The sequence below is a fragment of the Schistocerca serialis genome, chromosome 10 (genome assembly GCF_023864345.2).
Source record: "Schistocerca serialis cubense isolate TAMUIC-IGC-003099 chromosome 10, iqSchSeri2.2, whole genome shotgun sequence".
Taxonomy (NCBI): domain Eukaryota; kingdom Metazoa; phylum Arthropoda; class Insecta; order Orthoptera; family Acrididae; genus Schistocerca; species Schistocerca serialis.
The window spans coordinates 184,610,087-184,632,064 of NC_064647.1; the positions used below are offsets into that span (position 1 = coordinate 184,610,087).

At 42.4% G+C, this 21,978-nt stretch overlaps 1 protein-coding gene across 1 annotated transcript in view; it reads right to left on the reverse strand.

The window, feature by feature from the left end:
* LOC126425003 (1,5-anhydro-D-fructose reductase-like) overlaps positions 1–18,789 on the reverse strand; it is a 50,433-nt gene extending 31,644 nt beyond the window's left edge. Inside the window, exons 1-2 of the mRNA XM_050087902.1 lie at positions 18,696–18,789; positions 4,144–4,311 (exon numbers count right to left, since the gene is read on the reverse strand). Coding sequence (XP_049943859.1) covers positions 4,144–4,311; positions 18,696–18,770 — 243 coding nt within the window. The 5' untranslated portion in view covers positions 18,771–18,789. The remainder of the gene's footprint in view (positions 1–4,143; positions 4,312–18,695) is intronic.
* Positions 18,790–21,978: the final 3,189 nt, after the last annotated feature.

A 21,978-nucleotide genomic window follows, 5' to 3' on the forward strand; every position in this document is an offset into this window, starting at 1 on the left:
CTGTTACAGCCATGCAGATAAGATGCCTGTCATCTCGACTGCTAGTGATACGAGGCCGTTGGAATCCAGCACGGCGTTCCGTATTACCCTCCTGAACCCACCGATTCAATATTCTGCAAACAGTCATTGGATCTCGACCAACGCGAGCACCAATGTCGCGATACGATAAATCGCAATCGCGAAAGGCTACAATCCGACCTTTATCAAAGTCGGAAACGTGATGGTACGCATTTCTCCTCCTGACACGAGACATCACAACAATGTTTCACCAGGCAACGCCGGTCAGCTGCTGTTTGTGTATGAGAAATCGGTTGGAAAATTTTCCTCATGTGAGCACGTTGTAGGTGTCGCCACCGGCGCCAACCTTGTGTGAATGTTCCGAAAAGCTAATCATTTGCATATCACAGCATCTTCTACCTATCGGTTAAATTTCGCGTCTGTACCACGTCATCTTCGTGGTGTAGCAATTTTAATGGCCAGTAGTGTACTTTATATTAACATCTCTGTTTTACACGTCATCAGAAGTGCTGCCCTCCAGTGGTACGAGTTTACGTCATGGCTCCATAACCCATGCCTTGACACAGTAAGTGTGACCGGCTACTGGTTAGGTCTTCTTCTTGCATACGACAGCACATTTTTGTCTTGACAAAGCATATAATGGCGGTATGTACTTACGTTCTTCAAAAGTCTGCACAATTAATTTCATTTGAGATTTATACGTAACCTCATTTCATAGGTAAAGCGATATTGTATCATATCATTATTTGCACTCGTCTTAGCACTTATTACCAAATCATCTGACTATGGCCCATGCCCCAAACGCATCATGGGCACAATGAAGGAGTCAATAGCAACATTGTCTGTTTTACTTATGCGATTTAGTCAGCATTTTTTAAATTCACTTTCATAGAGGCGTCCTGGTTTTACAACCTACCAGACACATATAGAGATAGGTGAACGTGGTTTGTGTCCAGAAAGTTGCGCACTTTATCTCCGAGTGGTCCAAAATTTCGTAATTATTGCATCACGTTGTGACATCATGGAAAACAACCGAGTCGCTTTATTTTTGTTAGAGTTAATTTACGTGTTCCCCATCGTACCGGAGTCTATTTTCGCTTGTGAAGATGTCTCACCGTGAGAGTAATCTGCTGGTTTTTGTTCCTTCCTTTCATTCTGCATCTCCGCAAGCTACCTTACGGTGCGTGGCAGAGGGTACCATCTACCACAACTAGTCGTATTTTTTCCTGTTCCACTCGCAGGTAGAGAGAGGGAAAAGCGACTGTCTATATGCCTCCGTATGAGTTCAAATTTCTCTCTCTTATCTTCTTGATCCCTACGAGGGTGAGTCAAATGAAAACCTTAAATTTGTAATAACTGATCGAAATTTCGCGCCGTTATCCTGTAAGTTGGTAAGCGTGCTACAACAGTGTGCAGAATGGCCTGTAGGTAGCAGCATAGAGCAGATGCACACATACCGTCGCAATATCAGTATATAGATGGCCGCCCCACTTGCGACTTGCACCAGGGAAGAACAGCGTTCTATTACTCGGTTTTTTGCGTTGTGAAGGTGTGAAACCTATTGAAATTCGTCGACGAATGAAGGTTCAGTACGGTGATGCATGTTCGTCACAGCAGCAAGTGTAAAAATGGGGTAGGAAGTTCGCAAATGGTGTGACTTCAGTGGAAGATGTTCCTCGTCCAGGTCAGTCACAGCTAGTTGTGACTCCACAGAACATTAAAGCAGTTGAATCCATAGTGAAGGAAAATCGCCGAGTGACACTGTATGACACTGCAGCATGTTTACAGATTAGGCATGGGTCAGCACACCACATTGTGCCAGATGGGCTCTTGTTTCACAAAGTGTCTGCAAGATGGGTGCCACGGCAGCTGACTCCTGAAATGAGAGAACGACGTGTTGATGCTTGTGAATAACTTCTTCGGTGCTTTGAACGAGAAGGTGATGGCTTCCTTGCAAGAATAGTTACTGGGGACGGAACCTGGGTTGACTTCCACCAATCGGAAACGAAGAGAGCGAGCAAGGAATGGCGCCATTCCTCACCACCAAAACAGAAGAAGTTTCGAACAGAACCATCAGCAGGGAAGGTCTCTCTTTTGGGACGAAAAAGGCGTCATTTTGGAGCATTACATGCCTAGAGGGACCCCTGTCACCAGTGCGGCATACACAGATCTCCTAAAAAGTCATCTGCGGCCTGCAATGAAATCAAAGCGACGTGGAGTGCTGTCAGCAGGTGTCCTTTTGCAGCATGAGAATGCAAGGCCTCACACTGCCCGTACAACAGTTCAAACAATCGCAGATCTGCATTTTGAGTGTCTTTCTCATCCACCATACTCACCAGACCTTGCTCCAAGTGATTTGCATATGTTTGGACCACTCAAGGACGCAATGGTAGGAAAGAAGTTGCGTTCTCATGAAGAGGTACGCCATGTGGTGCATGAGTGGCTGCGCGGACTACCAAAAGAATTTTTTCTAAAGGAATTTATGCACTTTGTAAGCACTGGAGGACTTGCATTGAACGTGGGCGAGATTATGTTGAAAAGTGATACAGTTTTGTACCCTTCTGCTCACGTCAAGTCCCATAGTGCTCACAGATATTTGAATCATTTGAACTAAATTTGTGATCTCTTGGTGCCTTAGAACATGTCCTACCAACCGATCCCTTCTTCTAGTCAAGTTGTGCCACAAACTCCTCTTCTCGCCAATTGTATTCAATACCTCTTCATTAGCTATGTGATCTTCCCATCTGATCTTCAGCATTCTTCTGTAGCACCACATTTAGAAAGCTTCTATTCTCTTCTTGTCCAAACTATTTATCGTCCATGTTTCACTTCCATACATGACTACACTCCATACAAATACTTTCAGAAACGACTTCCTGACGCTTAAATCTATACTCGATGTTAAAAAACTTCTCTTCTTCAGAAAAGCTTTCCTTGCCATTGCCAGTCTACATTTTATATCCTCTCTACTTCGATCATCATCAGTTATTTTGCTCCCCAAATAGCAGAAGCTCCTTTACTACGTTAAGTGTCTCATTTCCTAATCTAATACCCTCAGCATCACCTGACTTAATTCGACTACATTCCATTATCCTCGTTTTGCTTTTGTTGAAGTTCATCTTACATCCTCCTTTCAAGACACTGTCCATTCCCTTCAACTGCTCTTCCAAGTCCTTTGCTGTCTCTGACAGAATTACAATGCCATCGACGAACCTCAAAGTTTTTATTTCTTCTCCGTGGATTTTAATACCTACTCCGAATTTTTCTTTTGTTTCCTTTACTGCTTGCTCAATATACAGATTAAATAACATCGGGGAGAGGCTACAACCCTGTCTCACTTCCTTTCCAACCACTGCTTCGTTTTCATGTCTCTCGACTTTTATAAATGCCATCTGGTTCCCGTACAAATTGTAAATAGCCTTTCGCTCCCTGTATTTTACCCCTTCCACCTTCAGAATTTGAAGGAGAGTATTCCAGTCAACATTGTCAAAAGCTTTCTCTAAGTCTACAAATGTTAGGAACGTAGGTTTGCCTTTCCTTAATCTAACATAAGTCGTAGGGTCAGTGTTGACTCACGTGTTCCAATATTTATACGGAATCCAAACTAATTTTCCCCGAGGTCGGCTTCTACCAGTTTTTCCATTCGTCTATATAGAATTCGCGTTAATATTTTGTAGCCGTGGCTTGTTAAACTGATAGTTCGGCAGTTTTCACATCTGTCAAGACCTGCTCTCTTTGCGATTGGAATTATATTCTTCTTGAAGTCTGAGGGTATTTCGCCTGTCTCATACATGTTGCTCACCAGATGGTAGAGTTTTGTCAGGACTGGCTCTCCCAAGGCTGTCAGTAGTTCTAATGGAATGTTGTCTACTCCCGGGGCCGCACTGTGGTGGATTAAATGGATGCAGGTTGCGATAGGTACGCAGAGATGGAGGGTCTTGCACAGGACAGAGTATCGTGGAGAGCTGCGCCAAACCAGTCTTCAGACTACAACGAAGTGTAACGTCACTACGGGCCAAGGCACATAGCAGTGCAATGATTTATTTGCACAGGATGGCCAGGTGAACCATGACGGTAAAATGCGAGCCGCATTAGTTAGCGGGTATACGTTAGTTAGCTTCCTACCTTGGTGACGATGAAGATGTCTTCTCTCTTCAGCTTCCCAGAGTCGAACCACTCCTTCAGCACTTCGCCTATTTCCTTCTCGTTGCGGTAGGAGAAGGCGGTGTCGATGTGCCTGTAGCCTGCCGCCAGGGCCGCGTCCACAGCTTTCCCCACTTCTCCCACCTTGGCCTGAAATTGTGACAACCAGTAAGTCCCGAGTCCTTAAAGACTGGAACTCTCTTCCATTTAACAGCTCAAAATCTCTCCTTACTTTACAAATGAGTTAATTTGTTACATAATTTCAGTTAAGAAACACTCTAGAAAATGTTTGAAATTATGCTAATTTTCGGAAGTCACTTATAAAATGACTTTTGTCTTAATAATATGAATATTTATATATGTGCTTGGAGAGAGAGAGAGAGAATGATTTTTGATTGAGATTTTTTTTAAGTCGTAACTCGTACCTGAATGATCAGTTTCTGCACCAGTAGCTGACGTACACTACTGGCCATTAAAATTGCTACACCACGAAGATGACGTGCTACAGACGCGAAATTTAACCGACAGGAAGAAGATGCTGTGATATGCAAATGATTAGCTTTTCAGAGCATTCACACAAGGTTGGCGCCGGTGGCGACACCTACAACGTGCTGACATGAGGAACGTTTCCAACCGATTTCTCATACACAAACAGCAGTTGACCGGCGTTGCCTGGTGAAACATTGTTGTGACGCCTCGTGTTAGGAGTGTTTGGCGACATCACGAAGAACGCACATTAGAAGCGTGTATTGGACATGTGTATCACCCGGCATGGTGGTGTGGGGTGCCATTGGTTACACGTCTCGGTCACCTCTTGTTCTCATTGACGGCATTTGAACAGTGGACGTTACATTTCAGATGTGTTACGACCAGTGGCTCTACCCTTCATTCGATCCCTGCGGAACCCTACATTTCAGCGGGATAATGCACGAGGTTCAGTACGGGCCTTTCTGGATGCAGAAAATGTTCGACTGCTGCCCTGGGTAGCACATTCTCCAGATCTCTCGCCAATTGAAATCGTCTGGTCAATGGTGGCCGAGCAACTGGCTCGTCACAATACGCCAGTCACTACTCTTGATGAACTGTGGTATCGTGTTGAAGCTGCGTGGGCAGCTGTACCTGTACACGCCATCCAAGCTCTGTTTGACTCAATGCCCAGGCGTATCAAGGCTGTTATTACGGCCAGAAGTGGTTGTTCTGGGTACTAATTTCTCAGGATCTATGCACCCAAATTGCGTGAAAATGTAATCACATGTCACTTCTAGTATAATATATTTGTCCAATGAATACCCGTTTATCATCTGCATTTCTTCTTGCTGTAGCAATTTTAATGGCCAGCAGTGTATTATAATTTGGGGGAAGTTATTGTTCTTTAAGGTTTGAAATATGAGTCTGTTGGTTACTTGGCCGTATTGCGGATAGCTTTGAGCCTACGTTTTTGTAGCTTTTCATACCTAAGGGACCACTGTTGTAAGTAAATAAGATCAAACAGCAATCTGCTTTTCGTGAGAAAAGGAGATTACTTGGCACACAAACTTCCTTCAAACTACACGTCCTGCTACACCAATATTGGTCAGTGGAGTTCTGCACCATACTATTATACAAGAACATAATACAATTACTGTAACTAAGAAATTATGAGAGGTTGTTACGCATTTCCTATATGTTAGTGAACTTTGTACACTTACAGTTCTGGCGACTGATAGCTGGCGACGACAATTAAGTTCACCTCCTTTTCCAAAAAACAAGATATTTCTATTCTTCCCTGCCAGAAAATTTGTATACATAAATGTTTTGCAACTATTACACATACTTTACTCGGTTTTATCACTGAAACAGCGATTTTCATTACATGTAACAATACGTTCTGAGCGACGGCCTAGCAACACGCCCTCTTTCCACAAGATACAGATCGACAGTCCTCTTTAATTTTTGAAAATAAATCAACTGTCTTTTTTTAGAGTCCATACTCAAAGGATTCACAACTACTATCGTTGCGGGGATTGCGCGCTAAGGGTTTCTTGTTGCCCAGCTGTGCTTCACTTCACTTCAAGTACTTTTTGAGTCACATTTACATTTACGGTATTTACATACATTACTGAGCTTCTCAGAATAAAATCACACACAAATTAGTTTAAAAAAAGCAGTGAGGCACACATAACATTACACACTAAGAATATTATGGGAAATTTGTGCTCCTTTATAAGCAAAGGCTATTTTTTTGACGTATCTCAGTCCAAATGGCGTCAAATTCAACAAAATACTTAGGGATTACAATTACAAATAACCTAAATTGGAAGGATCACATAGATAATATTGTGGGTAGAGCACACCAAAGACTGCGATTCGTTGGCAGAGCACTTAGAAGGTGCAACAGGTCTACCAAAGAGACTGCTTACACTACGCTTGTCCGCTCTATTCTGGAGTATTGCTATGCGGTGTGGGATTCCAATCAGGTGGGATTGACGGATGACATCGAAAAAGTACAAAGAAGGGCAGCTCGTTTTGTATTATCGCGAAATAAGGGAGAAAGTGCCACAGACATGATACGTGAATTGGAGTGGCAATCATTAAAACTAAGGCGTTTTTCGTTGCGACGGGATCTTCTCATGAAATTTCAATCACCAGTTTTCCCCTCCAATTGCGAAAACATTCTGTTGGCACCCACCTACATAGGGAGATATGATCATCACGATAAAATAAATCAGGGCTCGCACAGAAAAACTTAAGTGCTCGTTTTTCCCGCGTGCCGTTCGAGAGTAGAACTGTAGAGAGACAGCTTGAAGGTGATTCATTGACCGCTCTACCAGGCACTTTATTGTGAATAGCACAGTAATCATGTAGACGGAGACGTAGAAATCTCGTGAACTCATGTTTCGTATAATGATACAATTTTGCAGGTATGTTCACTGTTGTATGTGGATACTGTTCGCAAAATATATAGCGAATATAGTTAGTAATAAAGAAGAAATAAATTAAAACATCTTCTCTGATGCGATGGTTTTACTGCCTGCGAAGTCACAGGGCGTGATAAACTTTTTTTCCCTTTCAAGGTTTTCTGGGTGGTTTCAGAGAGAAAAAAAATTCGTAAAGTTTTGAAATTATACATAAAGTTTTTAGCAGTTCAAAAGTGTTCTCATCGTCAAATACTAGAAGAATATAGTCCCAGTATTTCACTCAAGACAGACAAGTGAACAGAATTTGTAGCTGTAAAAGTTCGTTCTCCACGTATCTCAGTGTTTATGAGGCCACGTCCTTAAGATACACGGATGTACACTGCTACACTACGAAGATCACGTGCTACAGACGCGAAATTTAACCGACAGGAAGAAGATGCTGTGATATGCAAATGATTAGCTTTTCAGAGCATTCACACAAGGTTGGCGCCGGTGGCGACACCTACAACGTGCTCACATGAGGAACGTTTCCAACCGATTTCTCATACACAAACAACAGTTGACCGGCGTTGACTGTTGAAACGTTGTTGTGATGCCTTGTGTAGGGAAGAGAAATGCGTACCATCACGTTTCCCACTTTGATAAAGGTCGGATTGTAGCCTATTGCGATTGCGGTTTATCGTGTCGCGACATTGGTGCTCGCGTTGGTCGAGATCCAATGACTGTTAGCAGAATATGGAATCTGTGGGTTCAGGAGGGCAATACGGAACGCCGTGCTGGATCCCAACGGCCTCGTATCACTAGCAGTCGAGATGACAGGCATCTTTTGCACATGACTGTAACAGATCGTGCAGCCTCATCTCGATAACTGAGTCAACAGGTGGGGACGTTTGCAAGACAACTACTATCTGCACGAACAGTTCCACGACGTTTACAGCAGCATGGACTATCAGATCGGAGACCATGGCTGCGGTTATCCTTGACGCTGCATCACAGACAGGAGCGCCCGCGATGGTGTACTCGACGACGAAGCTGGGTTCACGAAAGGCAAAACGTCATTTTTTCGGATGAATCCAGGTTCTGTTTACAGCATCATGATGTTCGCATCAGTGTTTGGCGACATCGCGGTGAACGCACATTGGAAGCGTGTATTCGTCATCGCCATACTGGCGTATCACCCGGCGTGATGCTATGGGGTGCCATTAGTTACACGTCTCAGTCACCTCTTGTTCGCACTGACGGCACTTTGAACAGTGGACGTTATATTTCAGATGTTTTACGACCCGTGTCTCTACCCTTCATTCGATCCCTGCGAAACCCTAGATTTCAGCAGGATAATGCACGACCGCATGTTGCAGGTCCTGTACGGGCCTTTCTGGATACAGAAAATGTTCGACTGCTGCCATGGCCAGCACATTCTCCAGATCTCTCACCAATTGAAAACGTCTGGTCGGTGGTGGCCGAGCAACGGCTCGTCACAATTCGCCAGTCACTACTCTTGATGAACTGTGGTATCATGTTGAAGCTGCGTGGGCAGCTCTACCTGTACACGCCATCGAAGCTCTGTTTGACTCAATGCCAAGGCGTATCAAGGCCTTTATTAGGGCCAGAGGTGGTTGTTCTGGGTACTGATTTCTCAGGATCTATGCACCCAAATTGCATGAAAATGTAATCACATGTCAGTTGTAGTATAACATATTTGTCCAATTAATACCCGATTATCATCTGTATTTCTTCGTGGTGTAGCAATTTTAATGGCCAGTAGTGGAAATTCATGCGATACCTCCTACTGTCGCGTCGGACCTGGTTTTGCCTGGAGTGGTGGTGCAAGGCGATGTTGCATGGACTCTACAACTCGTCCCCTGCAGAAGTATTGAGCCACGCTGCCTCTATTGCTGTCCATAATTGCTGAAGTGTTCCTGGTGCAGGATTTCGTGCACAAATTGAGCTTTCGATTATATGTCATATATGTTTGATGTGATTCAAGTTGGCCGGTCTGGATGGCCAAAACGTTCGCACGAGTTGTTGAGAAAGTTCTTTAAGTCAATCGTGAACAACTGAGTCACGGTGACATGGCGCATTGTCATCCATAAAAATGCTCTCCAAGTAGCCGAACATAATCATTTTCAATCAATGTTATCAGTTGGGTTAGATCACAGGACCCAGTCCATTCCATGTATGCACAGATTACACCATTACTGAGCCACAACCAGCCTGCACAACGTCTCGTTGACAAATTGCGTCCAGGTCTTCGTAGGGTCTGTCCCACACTCTAACCCTAGCATCATCTCTTACCAACTGAAACTGGGACTCACCTGACCAGGCCACGGTTTTCCAGTCGTCTAGGGTCCAACCGATATGGTCACGAGCCTAGGAGAAGCACTGCAGGCGATGTCGTCTGCTGCCATAGCCCATTAACGCCAAATTTCGCCGCATGCTCCTCACAGATAGGTTCGTCGTACGTCCCACATTGATTTCTGCGGTTATTTCACGCGGTTTTGATTTTCTGTTAGCATTTACAACTTTTGTGCCAACGCCGCTGCCGTCGGTCGCTTGGCAACGGCCGCCGGCCACTGTGTTGTTCGAGGTGAGAGGTAATGCCTGAAATCTGGTGTTCTCTAGATACTGTGGATCTCGGGACACTGCATTACCTAGTGATTTCCGAAACGAAATGTCCCATGTGTCTAGATCGAACTACCATTTCGCGTTCAAAGTCTGTTAATTACTGGCGTGCAGTCATAATCACGCCGGAAAGCTTTTCACATGACTCACCTAACTACAAGTGGCAGCTCCGCCAATCTACTGCCCTTTTATACCTTGTGTACGCGATACTACTGCCATCTGTATAAGTGCGTCCCACGACTTTTGTCACGGCTGTACGTGTGGCGTAGAATGAAATAATTTTGCAGGTATTTTCGGTGGCATATGTTGCTAGTGTCTGCAGAATCCGTCGCAACAAGATTTGGTAACGAAGAAGTAACAAATTAAAACGTCTTTCCTGCTGGTGAAGTTTTATTACACGAACAACGAAAATGTCGTAAGCGATAAACTTTTTTCGTTTTATTATTTTGTTGGAAAGGGTAGTAGTCAGTGAGAACATGTTTCATAAAAGTTTTGAAATTAAGTGTAAAGTTTGTTGCAGCTAACTAATATGGCCACTCTCAAATTCTGGACGAATATAGTCTATGAACTTGCACCTCAACACATATAAACAATTGTGATCTATAATAAATGCCTGACAGTCTTAAGTCTTTTACATAACATTGTGCTACGTAGTCAGTGGTTTATGACAGCATTTTCAATTTTTAAATTCAGTCAATATTTATATGAAATATTGAAAATTATTTTTGTTTGCCCGCCAGGGTAGCCGAGAGCACTAATGCGCTGCTTCCTGGACTCGGGTAGGTGCGCTGGCTCCGGATCGAATCCGCCCTGCAGATTAACGACGAGGGCCGATGTGCTGGCCAGCCTGGATGTGGTTTTTAGGCGGTTTTCCACATCCCGCTAGGTGAATACCGGGATGGTTCCCCCTGTTTCGCCTCAGTTACACGTCTTGACGACATCTGAACACTTTCGTACTATCCCATGGATTACACTCGACGCAGACAGTTGGAGTACACTAATTCCGTCGCGCGGGGTACGGGGCGGCGGCAGAAAGAGCATCTGGCCACCCCTTAAACATTAACATGCCAAATCTGGTTAACGATGGCTGACCCTGCGTAACTGCGGGACAGGGCTCAAGCGATAGATATATAGACTGAAAATCATTTTTTGTTGGCCCTGCAATGCCTCCTGCAATATGTAATTGTTTCCACGCCGCAAGATAGTCGCTTCGAAGGAAGCTACAAGGCCAATCGGAACACTGTAATTTTTTTATGTTCATGGTACGTGAAGTTCAGAACTTACATATCAATCAGCAAAATCAGATAGATGAGAGTCTCCTTTCGGTAGCTAATTTTTTCGTTTCTTTTTTCAATACTTAGGTCATTTAAATATAAAATTCGTGAAATGTATGATATAATTAATATATACATTGGTAGAAAAATATAAGCAAGAGAGAGGGCATTGCAAACGTGAAACGCTGGTACATTAATAACCGGTGCTACCTCCAGAATGTTGAAAGAAAGCATGCAAACATAGCTGTATCGTGATGTACAGGTGCTGGATGTTCGTTTGTGCTATGGTGTTGCATGCCTGCCACACGTGGTCGGTCAATACAGGAATGTTTATTACTTCAAAGAAAATTCCGCACTGGCTGTATCAATGATTTTTATTAAATCTGCGACCGGTTTCGCACCACTTATCGGTCCGTCCTCAGGCAATATATGATACTTATAACATGGTAACGTTGAGCATTGCGCTTTAGCCACCACCCACCATTCACGTCCAATATACCGTCTTTTTTTAAACGAAGCGAGTGGCAATGACTATGCAAGCTCAGAGGAGCCGTGCGGCACCGGTCTCACTTGTGTATCCCAGTGGATTTTTTTTTTTTTGGTCATCAGTCTACTGACTGGTTTGATGAGGCCCGCCACGAATTCCTTTCCTGTGCTAACCTCTTCATCTCAGAGTAGCACTTGCAACCTACGTCCTCAATTATTTGCTTGAAGTATTCCAATCTCTGTCTTCCTCTGCAGTTTTTGCCCTCTACAGCTCCCTCTAGTACCATGGAAGTCATTCCCTCATATCTTAGCAGATGTCTTATCATTCTGTCCCTTCTCCTTATCAGTGTTTTCCACATATTCCTTTCCTCTCCGATTCTACGTAGAACCTCAATCCTTACCTTATCAGTCCACCTAATTTTCAACATTCGTCTATAGCACCACATCTCAAATGCTTCGATTCTCTTCTGTTCCGGTTTTCCCACAGTCCATGTTTCACTACCATACAATGCTGTACTCCAGACGTACATCCTCAGAAATTTCCTTCTCAAATCAAGGCCGGTATTTGATATTAGTAGGCTTCATTTGGCCAGAAATGCCTTTTTTGCCATAGCGAGTCTGCTTTTGATGTCCTCCTTGCTCCGTCCGTCATTGGTTATTTTACTGCCTAGGTAGCAGAATTCCTTAACTTCATTGACTTCGTGACCATCAATCCTGATGTTAAGTTTCACGCTGTTCTCATTTCTACTACTTCTCATTACCTTCGTCTTTCTCCGATTTACTCTCAAACCATACTGTATACTCATTATTCTGTTCATTCCGTTCAGCAGATCATTTAATTCTTCTTCGCTTTCATTCAGGATATCAATGTCATCAGCGAATCGTATCATTGATATCCTTTCACCTTGTATTTTAATTCCACTCCTGAACCTTTCTTTTATTTCCATCATTGCTTCCTCGATGTACAGATTGAAGAGTAGGGGCGAAAGGCTACAGCCTTGTCTTACACCCTTCTTAATACGGGCTCTTCGTTCTTGATCGTCCACTATTATTATTCCCTCTTGGTTGTTGTACATATTGTATATGACCCGTCTCTCCCTATAGCTTACCCCTACTTTTTTCAGAATCTCGAACAGCTTGCACCATTTTATATTGTCGAACGCTTTTTCCAGGTCGACAAATCCTATGAAAGTGTCTTGATTTTTCTGTAGCCTTGCTTCCATTATTAGCCGTAACGTCAGAATTGCCTCTCTCGTCCCTTTACTTTTCCTAAAGCCAAACTGATCGTCACCTAGCGCATTCTGAATTTTCTTTTCCATTCTTCTGTATATTATTCTTGTAAGCAGCTTCGATGCGTGAGCTTTTAAGCTGATTGTGCGATAATTCTCGCACTTGTCAGCTCTTGTCGTCTTCGGAATTGTGTGGATGATGCTTTTCCGAAAGTCAGATGGTATGTCGCCAGACTCATATATTCTACACACGAACGTGAATAGTCGTTTTGTTGCCACTTCCCCCAATGATTTTAGAAATTCCGATGGAATGTTATCCATCCCTTCTGCCTTATTTGACCGTAAGTCCTCCAAAGCTCTTTTAAATTCCGATTCTAATACTGGATCCCCTATCTCTTCTAAATCGACTCCTGTTTCTTCTTCTATCACATCAGACAAATCTTCACCCTCATAGAGGCTTTCAATGTATTCTTTCCACCTGTCTGCTATCTCCTCTGCATTTAACAGTGGAATTCCCGTTGCACTCTTAATGTTACCACCGTTGCTTTTAATGTCACCAAAGGTTGTTTTGACTTTCCTGTATGCTGAGTCTGTCCTTCCGACAATCATAAGCCGGCCGGAGTGGCCGAGCGGTTAAAGGCGCTACAGTGTGGAACCGCACGGCCGTTACGGTCGCAGGTTCGAATCCTGCCTCGGGCATGGATGTGTGTGATGTCCTTAGGTTAGTTAGGTTTAAGTAGTTCTAAGTTCTAGGGGACTTATGACCACAGCAGTTGAGTCCCATAGTGCTCAGAGCCATTTGAACCGACAATCATATCTTTTTCGATGTCTTCACATTTTTCCTGCAGCCATTTCGTCTTAGCTTCCCTGCACTTCCTATTTATTTCAGTGGATACCGAAATGTAATTAGTTGCCAGAAATGTAGCTGTCTGTGATGTGATTCGAAACACGCCAGGGATGTTTTTCAGGGTGCGTCAGAATCCTGTTCGTCGATGTCATGCTTACATTGAGGCTGACAGTCATCAGTTTCAGCACATTTTGTAAGATACCGTAGAAATGGTCAATGATGGTATCAGCAGTTAACTAACGAAAACAAAAAAGTACAAAGTAATGTGATTTTATTCCTATTATCTCCTTAAGCTGGCTTCTCCAGGTTCCCTACCTCAAATTTTTCAGTGGAGCTTCACCTATACCATATTAAATTTTTACACGCTCTTGCGGAAACACTCTGTATATGCAGTCTGAAGAGACAAATGGAAATTTGTGTCAAGTTGGGGATTCGAACCCAGGTCTCTTTATTGTTTCTGCCTGATTATTTGAGTGGTATATGGGGTGGTCAGAGCCGGTCTGAAAAGGCTGTGAAGGTATTGCAGTGTATTGTGTGATGAGAAAAAATTGTTAAGAAAAAACTTTATACTTCGAACCGTTTCAGAGTTAATTAGCACTGAAGTCTCTTTATTGTTTCTGCCTGATTATTTGAGTGGTATACGGGGTGGTCAGAGCCGGTCTGAAAAGGCTGTGAAGGTATTGTAGTGTATTGTGTGATGAGAAAAAATTGTTAAGAAAAAACTTCATACTTCGAACAGTTTCAGAGTTAATTAGCACTGAAGTGAGACTGTCAGACAGTAATGTTCGCAAATTCAAGCAGCCCGTCAGAGACGGTCTCGCCTAAAATCAAACAAGAAAGCTGACAAAAATGTAAAAATCGATTGAATTCGCACGCCTGACTGGCTAACTTCTAGGCTAATTAGTTCGGAAACGGTGCAACGTATCGAATTTTTTTATTAACAATTGTTTCTCAGCATAACCCCCTGTGAAACGCTTTCCAGACTGTTTCTGGAGACCCTGTATACAAGTTATGAATTCTGTAACACAATCATTATAAGAGAAAATACACCATGTGAGCAAAAGTATCCGGACACCTGGCTGAAAATGACTTACCAAGTTGGTGGCGCCTTCCATCGGTAATACTGGTATTCAGTCTGGTGTTGGCCTACACTTAACGCTTCACTACAGCTTCCACTCTCGCAGGCATACGTTCAATAACGTGCTGGAAGGTTTCTTGGGAATGGCAGCCCATTCTTCACGGAGTGCTGCACTGAGGAGAGGTGTCCATGTCGGTCGGTGAGGCCTGGCACGAACTCGGCGTTCCAAAACATCCCAAAGGTGTCCTATAGGATTCAAGTCAGGACTCTGTGCAGGCCAGTCTATTACAGTGATATTATCGAGTAACCACTCCGCCACAAGCCGGGCATTATGAACAGGTTCTCGATCGTGTTGAAAGATGCAATCGCCATCCCCGAGTTGCTCTTCAACAACAGAAAGCAAGAAGGTGCTTAAAACATCTATGTAGGCATGTGCTGTGATAGCGCCACGCAAAACAACAAGGGATGCAAAGCCTCTCCACGAAAAACACGACCACACCACAACACCACCGCCTCCGAATTTTACTATTGGCACTACACACGCTGGCAGATGACGTTCACCGGGCATTCGCCATACCCACACCCTGCCATCGGATCGCCACTTTGTGTACCGTGATTCGTCACTCCGCACAACATTTTTCCACTGGTCAATCGTCCAATGTTTACGCTCCTTACACCAAGAGAGGCGTCGTTTGGCATTAACCGGCATGATGTGCGGCTTATGAGCAGCCGCTCAACCATGAAATCCACGTTTTCTCACCTCCCACCTATCTGTCTTAGTACTTGCAGTGGATCCTGATGCAGTTTGGAATTCCTGTGTGATGGTCTGGATGTATGTCTGCCTATTACACATTACGACCCTCTTCAACTGTCGGCGGTCTCTGTCAGTCAACAGACGAGGTCGGCCTGTACGCTTTTGTACTGTACGTGTCCCGTCACGTTTCCACCTCACTATCACATCGGAAACAGTGGACCTAGGGATGTTTACGAGTGTCGATATCGAGCGTACTGACGTATGACACAAGTGACACCCAATCACCTGACCACATTTGAAGTCCTTGAGTTCCGCAGAGCGCCCCATTCTGCTCTCTCACGATGTCTAATGACTACTGAGGTCGCTGATATGGAGTACCTGGCAGTAGGTGGCAGCACAATGCACCTAATATGAAAAACGTATGTTTCTGGGGCTGTCTGGATACTTTAAATCACATAGTGTAGATATAGCGAAATTATTCTTGTGTAGTAAAATAAAAGATTGTTCTGTTAGCTCCTGGAGCAGTCGGTCTTCTATATATGAATTTAATCATTTAAGTATTATTTTGGATGATCAGTTTCCTATTAAAATCCATCACTGTAACCTCATAACTGAGTGGCAGCAAATACTAATGATTGTAGGAAAAACTTGAGCCTTCCCCTCCCCTACACTTTCAGTTTCGGGCTTAGAATTTTATCTGGAAGAATGTCATTAGTAACTAGTTGGTGCTGATATTTCAGTGAAATATTTCTTTCAAATGGTTCAAATGGCTCTAAGCACTATGGGACTTAACATCTGATGTCATCAGTCCCCTAGAACTTAGAACTACTTCAAGCTAACTAACCTAAGGACATCTCACACATCCATGCCCGAGGCAGGATTCGAACCTCCGACCGTAGCAACAGAGCGGTTCCGGACTGTTGCGCCTAGAACCGCTCTGTCACTCCGGCCGGCTTGGGAGAAAATATCCGGAGCACCTAATCATGAAGATGAAAACTCATTTAAAAAACTGACTCGTTTTTCATATCGACGGGGAAGATTTTTAAGGAATTTTAAAGTTAATGAAGACAGACACAAGAATGAAATGTTTGCTTTTCAAAGCCATTAACTGAAGACAACTAATAAGTTACATGACCAATGTTAATCTGATGCCTTTGTTTTTCATTATGTTTAAAGTTATAAATCACGGCACTGTTAACTTGTGCAACACAGGGCCGTCTAATAATCAGCTTTGCTCAACAATAGGAAACGATAACTAGATACATGTTACATGAGGTGGAAATTTTTGAAATCTAATGTATTTAGTTTTCTCACATAAAATGTTTTATAGAACACTTATTTACACCTGGAGCAGTGCAGATCACATCGGTGTCGTCTTGTGGTCTGCATATTTTGTTGGTGGAGGAAATTGGGGAGACTTTGAAACAAGCCAATTTCCTGCGTGATATTGTTTTTCTTTTTAAATACAATATTTATATCTTGTTTTTGCTACAAGCAAGTCACGCCCCGTTCTTAAATAATGAAAGAGGCCTAGTGGGATGAATAATGATAAAAATAATATTAAATAGGAAACACTTCTTAATGTTCTGCATAATATAACAGAGAAAGTTATGCACAATTTCAGCTGCACAAGAAACAATAAAAACTTAGAAAATTACATGGCTCAGTTTGTTAGATCACATAAAAGTGCCACTTTAAAGAATGTTTAACTAAATTCTATGCATTTTTATATTTACTTTTTCTGTTGATTTTACTGACAGTAGCTGGCGGAACATTATTTCGAGAAAGAAAGAACACTTTTTTATATTTGCTTGACGAAATACTAAGCAATGGGTCAAAGAACCCTAAACCCAGATCGCAAAAGTAAATAATTGGGGAAATATTTAGCAAGAATATAAGCTCTTTCCAGTACTATTTCTTTTCTGCACGAAGCTGCAAAAAACGTTTGTTGTTATTCTTGCTACCAGACGGCTTGATATTTCACAAGCGAATGAAATTAACTAATAAGCGACGAAATGAAAAAGTAACTTCATTTCAAACGTCAATGCTAATCAACGTAGTCTAAAAAACAGTATTAATTTCTCCATCTTTCAAATAACTATGTAGTCACATAACCCGCTTCGGAGGTAAATTAGACATTATTATTCGATGTTAATCGTATTCGCTAGACATTCAAGCTTAGACGGTCGATGACTGACGTCTTTGGTCTGCATGTGGTTGGCATCCATTCGGGTCCGCATCATTCGCTTGTATAAATGAAGCAATGTATCAGATTTCCGGCGTACACTGTATGACAAAAACAACGACGCACTATAAAGGAATTATCTGAACCGGACAAAAGCGATAGAAGTGATTTACATGTACAGACAAACAAAAGGTTAAAACTTCAGAAAAACTGCATGATCTATTCAAGAAAAACTTTTCTACAAATTGAGTAAGTCAATAATGCGTTCGTCCACATCTGGACCTTGTGTAAGCAGTTACTCCGTTTTGCTTGACACTACAGCGTTACGTCGACGATGTTCTTCGCGCCGTTCTGTTACCCTTTGTGGCAGTCCATCCTGCGCTTACATTTCAGCAAGATAACGCACGTACGCACACGGCAAGAGTTTCTATTGCTTGCCAAACCGTACCTTGGTCAGCAAGGTCACCGGGTCTCTGCCCAGGTGACAACGTTTTGAGCATTATGGGCCGTGTCCTGCAACCAGTTTGGATCTGACAATCTGACGTACCAGTTGGACAGAATTTGGCACGATATCGCTCAGGATGACATGCAAAAACTCCATCAATCAATACCAAGCCGGAAAACGGCTTCCATAACTAGTGCGTTATCGACTTTCTCAATTTGTGAAGCCCTTTCTGTTGTATAAACCATCCAATTTTTTTCTGAAATTATAATTTGTTTTATGTGTACATGTAAATCACGTCTATTGATTTCCGTCCCATTCGTATAAATCGTGTTGCGTCGTTTTTCTTGCTTCTTCTTAGAGCATGTTTTCCAGGAATAAATAGACTGAATTAATTAAATTAGGCTACAGTTAAATAAGGCAAATGTATGATCTAATAACAAATAAGTAACGTGATGTATTGCATCTTTAGTGTGACATAAGTGTTGTAAGAAAAATTCATATTTTACTGTGTTGAGTTCGGATATATGGGCCTAACATTGATATAATTTCGACACACGGAAAAGAGAAAGTATCGGAAAAATACTAAATACTGTTTTTGGCGTCCCGTATTTGTTCGATACGGGATAATTTTTTTTAACCGATAGATTCCCGTAATCCGTTAGAATACCCCTCAGACACTTTGCTACCCTGTGTGCGTGACGCTGTAGATTAACATACCTGCCAAGTACCCAGGCCTACAATGGGCATCTTCTGACCATTGTAGAAAGTGATGTACTGCAGTTTACTGGCCATGACTTCCTTGCCTTGAGTTCGTGCTAGGCCAGTGACTAAAGGAGAATGCACTTGGGCTGTGTTGTCTGTACTTCGGATCCAGTATTTATATCTGTCGCAGCACCGGAATCTGTAGTCTATTGCTGTTATCATTATTATACGAGGCATGAGATTAGATAACAGTGAAGTAAAATCTGTGCTAAGGTAACTGAGACGCCAGTGAACATTCACGTGATACAACCGTGGTAGGTCTACCAGGAAACGCACATCTTGCACATTAGGAGCTTGCACAACTAGGCACAACAATACGAAACACATATTGTGGTGGTCGGCGCATCGGGGGACGATTACTGAATGATGTATTGTACCGTCCGTCTAATTTCTAGACTTCCCAATCCTGGAAGCTCAAAGAATATTAATTTCAGTCCAGATGCTGTCTCCAGCAGCAGGGGTCTAAAACAAATCAGCAGTGACCGCACAACGGCCAGTTAAGATGCTAAAACGTTTATCTGAGTAAAACTGAAAATATTTGTTCCTGTGAATCCTAACTGTCAATAATATTGCGTAGTATTTCATATTGTGCAACATTACTGGCCGTCTGTAGATAATATTGAAGGTTGCGCAATTTGACGAACCTACGCACAGGATAGAGTAGCATGGAGAGCTGCATCAGACCAGTCTCTGGACTGAAGACCACAACAACAACTGAAATTAGATTTTAGTGTGCAAAGTCCTTGGATTTCATAGTCTCTGACTAATATCGCATATCTTGGTCACGTCTGGCTCGCCCGCTAAAGTGTTTATTTTGCGCAATTTGCTGTGTTGTGGAGTAGGAATGGGTTCGAAAACAGCTGAACGGGCTTTTCGTTTGAGAATTATTGGAAATATTTGGAAGTTTGCCAGTCTAGTGGTGTGTTAAATGAAACGAATGTAGGAATCGCCAAAAGAAAACGGAGAAGTACGATCAGTTGCTGTCGATAAGCTTTAGTTGTTAAAGAGGTTAAATTCATTGCAGAAAGAACTGGAAAAAATTACGAGTTCATCGAAAGGTGGACTTGGTGCTGACGAACTACTTAAGACAACAGTTCGATGCTTCAGTGCGATGGAGATTTCGCAGGCGCAATAATAATTTTAGCACAATTTATGTAGAAATTTGTGTACTTTTTCTTCTTTTTTTAAAAAAATGGATCTAAGTAAATATTACGCATATATAATGACAATTTCAGATGTGGGGTAAATATACCAAAGACTGCGCCGTCCCAAAGAGAGTTCAGTCTCCGTTCCCGGGAGTTGGCTGAACTGATCATCTCTCCATAGGGAGCAACTGCGAATTTGTACCGTATAGCGTGTTTTTTGGTGTCTCGAGGGTACGTTTCGATTTAGAATGACTTCAAATTACGAAAACCGGACGTGGAGCTAATCTTTACTAAAGAGTTGCTCACGAGGGAACCTCCCCATCGCAACCCCCTCAGATTTAGTTATAAGTTGGCACAGTGGATAGGCCTTGAAAAACTGAACACAGATCAATCGAAAAAACAGGAAGAAGTTGTGTGGAACTATGAAAAAAATAAACAAAATATACAAACTGAGTAGTCCATGCGCAAGATACGCAACATCTAGGAGAATCTGAGCTCAGGAGCGCCGTGGTCCCGTGGTTAGCGTGAGCAGCTGCGGAACGAGAGGTCCTTGGTTAAAGTCTTCCCTCGAGTGAAAAGTTTACTTTCTTTAATTTCGCAGAGTTATGATCTGTCCGTTCGTTCATTGACGTCTCTGTTCACTGTAATAAGTTTAGTGTCTGTGTTTTGCGACCGCACCGCAAAACCATGCGATTAGTAGACGGAAAGACGTGCCTCTCCAATGGGAAGCGAAAACATTTGATCGCAAGGTCATAGGTCAACCGATTCCTCCACAGGAAAACACGTCAGATAATAATTGTCTGCAAATAAAAATTTAAACCTTTCAATCGAGGGAAGACTTCAACCTAGGACCTCTCGTTCCGTAGCTGCTCATGCTAAAAACGGAACCACGGTGCTCCTGAGCTCACATTGTCCTTGATGTTGCCTATCTCGCTCATAGACTACTCAGTTTATATATTTTATTTTTTTCATAGTTCCACACAACTTCTTCCTGTTTTCTCGATTGATCTGTATTCAGTTTTTCAAGGCCTATCCACTGTGTCAACTTATAAGTAATCTGAGGGGGGTGCGATGGCGAGGTTCCCTTGTCACTAAGGCCAGGCAATAGATCGAAAATAGAGCAAACAAGGGAAAGGTTGCCGCTGCGCTTGTGACGAACAAGTCTACTTTAACGCTAGAAACACCAAAGCAATTTTCATAACGAGCATTACCAAGGGTGGGGGAAGGGAGGGTACCTTCTGCGCAGCCTGAAATAATTTTTAAAAATGTGTATTCCGGATGCAGAGTCTGAAATATCCTTTACCACGTTCTCTGCAATAAGAATGCCCTAACAATAACGTGTATCACCGACTTTATCATTAACTTAAAAAAATTTCAAACATTCAATATTCATTTTTTATTGTAGATTTCCCCTCTCCCCCCCCAAACATAAATTTAAAGGGATTCTAATGTGTAACTAAGGCCCTGATCCAGGAAATATTGAATACGATCTTCACCGCAAAATGTGAAAACTACCGAAACTTAAACTTTTAGGTTAAATTTAACTAAAAAGTCTAAACACATCTGGTCGAAAGATTCATCAAAAATATTTTTTTTAATTTTAAAATATAAAGAAACTACCTAGATTACAATATTTTCAAAAAGTGGGCACAAAGTACCCCCCGCCACCCTCTTTTGTATTGAGAGGGTTTTAAAGAAAAGACTGACTGAAAGCTGTTAAAAATCTTCCGCACTGGCTGTTAAAACGCTTTTAATAAAAATTCACAGCCTTTTCCGCATCAGCAGGGATGCATCTTCAGGTGACAGTTTTTTAAAAAGTTATGGCGCGGCAAGGAAGTATTTTAACAGCGAGTGTGAAAAACTGTATTCAGCATGTGGAATTTTGGCTGTGGTTGCCCGATATCAAAAATAAGATTATCAAAACTGTGAGTAGAAAACACATTTTTTGGCGTTTCTTGTTAAAAGTTCAATAGAAAAGTAAATTGGTTGTGATCAAAATAACGGCTGTATCAAAAAGAACCACCCCATTTTTTTAAAAAAATCGTAACTATTATGTTATATGAGATATGTACGTCAATAACATACTGTTGGAA